The following is a 5528-nucleotide window of genomic DNA, read 5'->3' as shown; positions in this document are numbered from 1 at the left end:
CAGAGGAACATGTTTATTGATGTGTCTGGTTTCCCCTGAGTGCACAATACGGTCGAAGGAAACAAGCACCAACATAAAGAAAGCTCAAAGGGCGGAGAGTAGATGAGCAAACAAGTAAAGGGGTTATGGACTATTGGGTTTACAGCTTCATAAGTAGAAGCTTCGGACTGAGAAAGAAAAACAAACACATCATTTTAAAAATAGCAATGCCGAGTAAAGTACATTCTTCACAACTTGGGGAGAGAGATTGTTCCTCTTAATGGGCAGTCTGAGTCTGTGAGAAGGTAACACACTTAAATAACAAAAAACTGTCACACAAGCTTTTAAATTCATTCTTTTTTTTCTTATATATGCTGTCTTGAATAGGCTCTGCCATGTGCAGAATGAACGACAACCCAAAGATAGCATTTTCACTCTGGGTAACTACAGGAAGACACTTTGCATGCAGCGGCTGTTTTATGACTGAAAAGGAAAAAAGAACGGATGTGGACAGTTTCTTTCATGAGTGGCCTTCTGTGCTTGCTGAGAAGCTGTGTAGCTTGTGTGTGGCACCGTCATTAGACCTGAGTGGATTTGAACTTGCAGCTATCTTTGAGCAGCAGCAAGGCTTTATGTATCCAGCAGGAGATACCCATTAATAGGTTGTCCTGACAGAAGGACAAAAGAATGTTCAGAATGAGCATGCTTACACAAAAGTGCCTTTTAACTCAGAAAGGAGGTACAGTATCAACGTGGGAAGGGTCGACTAAAAATTGTGTTGGACGCTCAAAAACATCTCTCTGTGAGGGACAAATTTAGGCAAGATCATAATCTTCCCTCATTCCCTGACTTAATCAGAAATAAAATGTGGCAACACCCTATCATACGGTTGTCTAACTGTACGTTACAGCAGTACAAATAACTGGCCCCATATTCCTGCAGACAACAAAAACTCTGAGATTTTAGATGTGTGTGCCAGGTAAGTTCCCCCATCAGTGGGGTCATGACACAACAATGATGCTGTAGTATTTCTCATGGATGCTTCATCACTGAATGTGTGTAAAAAACTTGAATATAATTTTATTAGATTGTCAGTTTTTAGAGAATTAACACGTACTTCATTAAAGGAAGATAAAGGCTGAAATTGTTCAGACAGAATTTATTCATACAGTCTCTGTATTAGTTACACATCATTATTATCAAATCAGCCAATCATGTGGCTGCAACTCAGAGCTATTAGGCTTTAAGGCATCGTCAAAGAGACCTGCTGAAATTCAAAGTGAGCATCAGAATGGGGGAGAAAGGTGACTAAAGTGTCTTTGAATGTGTTGGTTGTTTCTTGAGTATTTCAGAAATTGCTGATCTGCTGGGAGTTTCCCACACAAACCTCTCTGGGGTTTATAAAGAATTGTTTGAAAAAGGGAAAATATCAGTTTTATGGGTTAAAATGCCTTTTTGTTGTCAGAGGTCAGTGTGAAAATGGCTGGCCTGATTTGAGCTGATAGGAAGGCAAGAGTAACTCAAATAACCACTGATTAAAACCAAAGTGTGCAGAAGAGCGTCTCTGAACGTACAAAACATCAAACGCTGAAGCAGTTGACAGCAGCAGGAGACTGCACTGCTACTCGTGTCACAAAGGCTCCCCAATATTAGACAATATAAGACTGGAGAACTATTATCTGGTCTGATGAATCTCCATTTCTGCTTCCACATTTGGATGGCAGGGTCACAATATAGATCCATCCTGCCTTGTATCAATGATTCGGGGTGGTGTAAAGGTGTGGGGGGTAATTTTCTTGTCACACTTTGGCTTCTTAGTACCACATGGCCACAGTTTAAATGCTTAAATTTGTTGCTGACCATGTCCAGTATTGTTCATGCTGTGTACCCATCTTCTGATGGCTGGAGCAGGATAACACATCAGAAGCTCAAATCATGTCAAACTGGCTTCTTAATCATGACAATCAGATCATTGTACTGAAATGGCCTCCACAGTTTCCAGCTCTCAATCCAGTAGAGCACCTTTTGGATGGATGTGCAGCCAGCAAATCAGCAACCCTGTGACGCTGTCATGTTAACACTGACCAAAATCTCGGATTGTTTTGAGCACTCTGTTGAATATGTGCCATGAAGAATTAAGGGAGTTTAGAAGGCAAAAAGAGGGTCCATGCAAGGTCCCCCTAACAAAGTGTCCGGTCAAGGTATAGCTACTTGTGTGGAAATGAAAGAGCAGCACTTGTTTTTGAGCAAGGCACTAAAACCCTGCTGTTTGCTCAGAGACCATCATTCAGGCTGAACTCAATGAATCTAATCTGATCTGAATAAATAAAGGTCCGGAGGTTAATCTTTCCTGCATGTGGTGGATTAACTTCTTATCTCTCAGCTCAGTTCGTCAAATGAAACAACAGTCAAAGTCGCTGCGTCCTTGCTGTAATGCTGTTGTCCCTTATCACCTGAAATCCTATCATGCTTCTCTGTGGCACAAAATACTTCAAACACTTTTATAAACATATGGACACGCATGTGCTACACGGGGACGTCTCCCCAACTCGCACAGGCTGTAGAAACCCCTAGGGAGCGTGAATTTGCAGTCAAACTGAAATTTTAACCTGACCTCATCACTGGAGGAAAAGCAGTGGCAGTAAGGATTCTTCCATTCACCCTGGATCAAGGCCTGAGACTTTTCTCTAATTGCCCTCGATAACAATCGTCATCTGAAATCAGTGACCAATGTCTGTTTGTGCTGATTTTTTGGTTTGCTGCTGATGGTAAAAAGGTGGGGCAATCACCAAATTCATCCAAACATCCATATTTCAGTCTGCTCCAAATGATGGATTGTCTTATCAACAGACTCTAATATGACACCTGTATATACGCAGAATTTGCTGCTCCCCCACCATAATAATACTGCTCCCTGTCAGAAGACATTTTAAAGCTTTTTTGTAGTTGGGTATAACTGAGATTTTAGAAATTGCACGTTTTTGATGCCAAATCATTGAAAAAAAATGCACTTTAACATTTTAATAAATGTCTCTGTGCGGGAAATGTAGCAAGCCTGGTGAATATTTCAATAAATCCAAATAAATAAAGAAATTTTTGAGATTTTCTCTCATGTGTTGACATGTAGCTCAGTGGGGCTAAAGGGGTGCACTGGGGGACCCGTGATTATTTTTAAACTTCTGGTAATGCTGCTAACTCCTGGTGCCTCAGAGGAATAAATTGAGAAATAAATTGAGGGCAGCTGATTAACTGGCCTCTATACGGTCACGTGACGTTCTCTGTATAACGCTTTCATTTATTTTTGGTGTGGTAGGTTTATGAAGCATGTGTATGTCATGACTAGAAAATATGTAATGCACTGAGCTCCTGCGCACTGGAGCACTAGAGACCCCCCCCCCAAACCACTCCTTTGTGTTTTGATGCTCAGCGCTCACACCTGAAGTGACCGGCAGGAAGTGAAGATCGGAGCTGAGAGCGCACAGCTCTTCCCATCCTGCTACGTCTGTGTACCGATAGATGGGCACATTTGGAGAACGAGACGGATAGAAACATCCGCAGGGAGGGGGGATGCGCGCATGACAGCCTTTGGACGTTTCCATTTGTATCAGCCGAGCAGGGAATTGAATCTTTCCGCTGGGTGCTGCGTTAAAAAAACAAAAAAACACTCGCGACTGGTGAATTAAACATTTGCACATCTCGTCCGTCTCCGGCGATCGTCACCGCACCATGCGAGCAGGAGAGACGCGCCCTGTGCCATGCTGAACAACTCTCCGACTCTCCTGCTGGCTCTGACCGCGGTGGCCGCACTTCTCCCGCGATGTCAAGGCTGGAGCGACGAGGACCTCCTCCTGCCGCCCATCAACTCCTCCAACAGGTTCCTGGCGAACCTGGAGGTGGACGTGCGCTTCTCCAAAAGGTCTGTGGAGGAGAGCGACGCCTCGCCCGACGCCTCCTCCATGCAGAGTCTGTCCCAGTGCAACGTGAGCGTCCAGAGACTCCTGCCCACGTCGCTGGTGGCCCGCTGGGACAGCAGCTTCGGCTTCCAGTGTGATGTTATCATCTACACCACCAACAACCACGGCAGGGCTTTTTTCGCCGCGTCTTTCAACAGGGTGATCTCGCCCGTTGTCATCGAGCACCTCGGAGTCACCGGGGGTCAGCAGGAGTTGCGCTTGTGCGTGGGCTGCGGGATGTCCCGGTACCGGAAGTTCGGTCAGGGTAGGTCAAGGGGCCAGCAGACCGGGGATCAAGTCACTTTTTGCTGCGTGGATTTCAGCCTCGACGAGCTGAAGGGGGACAAAAGTTGGAGGCTGAACAGAAAACCCATCGAGTCGACACTTGTGGCTTGTTTTATGACTCTGGTTATCATTGTGTGGAGTGTTGCTGCTCTCATATGGCCAGTGCCGATCATTGCAGGATTTCTGCCTAATGGGATGGAGCAGAGGAGACCCAGATAACTGAAATATCCTTCATTATATTTATAGCCTGTGCTGCCTATACTATAATTGTAGCCATCGAACTGTATGAATGAATGATTGCGGAGGAACCTTTTGATCAAATGCTTTAATCTAGGGTGTTCTTAGACCTCCTTTTCCTCCACTTTAGGACAACCGAGGTAAAGTATAAAGGGTTATTATATACTAGCCAATATTAATCTATACTGGGACCAACACCAATGTGTTTTGTATACCCTTGTAGGCCTTCCTATGTCTGCGTAAACTGTGCAAAACTTTTCTCTTTAAACAGTGTTTGTATAGTTTTTAATCTTTCTAGAAAGTTTTTGCCTTATTCTATGTGTAGGACTTTTGCACTGAAAACTGAACTTCAAAGCGTGCCGTCTTATACACTATATAACCAACAGTCATGCGCATTCAGAAGTCAATGTGATAGTTTTTTGCCCCCAGATTAAGATCCTTTAAAAACATAGTTGTTGTTTATGATTGGCATAGAGAGGGATTGAGTACTTATATTGTTAGATTTCTTATGTCAAGTTGAATAAAAGTGGTTATTTGTATTCATGTTCTAAAGATTTAAGTAAAAATAAAACATATATAGGCCATACCAGATTTTCTCTGACCTGTTCTCTGCAGTCACATTTACTTCACACACACAAGCACTCACGTTAAATGTGAATGGATCATGATTTTACCTCTGGATCTGGATCCTGTATGTTTATGCTCACTTTTGCTTAAAATGCAGGAACGTGTGTGATTGAACTTAGATTTTGTATGGGGTGATTTTAAGATCAAACTTTTAGGAAGCCACAGTCACAATGTCATGCATCCAGAGCCTTGTAAATGATATTATTAGAATATGCTGTTTGCTCATGTAGTCAACCCTTTTCACCTTTGCAAACTTCAATTCAGTTGTTTACACACGTTACCTTCAAAAGCACTAAGTCGAAGGATTACCTATGCTAGTGTCTAAGAAGAATTCAGAATGAATAATCACAGAATTCAATATAATGCAATCATTTCAGGGTGGAACCTTTATTTATCAAACCTGAGGCAAAATTTAAGTCATTTTGACAATTTGTTGCAAAGCAGATA

General features: G+C 42.9%; 1 protein-coding gene across 1 annotated transcript; it reads left to right on the top strand.

Annotated features, from left to right (window-relative positions):
* Nucleotides 1-3343: 3343 nt before the first annotated feature.
* Nucleotides 3344-5045, top strand: tmem158 (transmembrane protein 158). Its single transcript, XM_004565176.2, has one exon. The coding sequence runs from the start codon at nt 3735-3737 to the stop codon at nt 4434-4436; it is 702 nt and encodes a 233-aa protein (XP_004565233.1). The 5' UTR covers nt 3344-3734; the 3' UTR covers nt 4437-5045.
* Nucleotides 5046-5528: the final 483 nt, after the last annotated feature.

This window comes from Maylandia zebra, linkage group LG11, assembly GCF_041146795.1.
Source record: "Maylandia zebra isolate NMK-2024a linkage group LG11, Mzebra_GT3a, whole genome shotgun sequence".
NCBI lineage: Eukaryota > Metazoa > Chordata > Actinopteri > Cichliformes > Cichlidae > Maylandia > Maylandia zebra.
Note: the sequence above shows the minus strand (reverse complement) of the source record. Positions and strands in the feature narration are given on the sequence as shown.

Bases quoted from the DNA above. Each gene is read 5' to 3' on its own strand.
- tmem158 (XM_004565176.2), top strand. From the start codon at position 3,735: ATGCTGAACAACTCTCCGACTCTCCTGCTGGCTCTGACCGCGGTGGCC.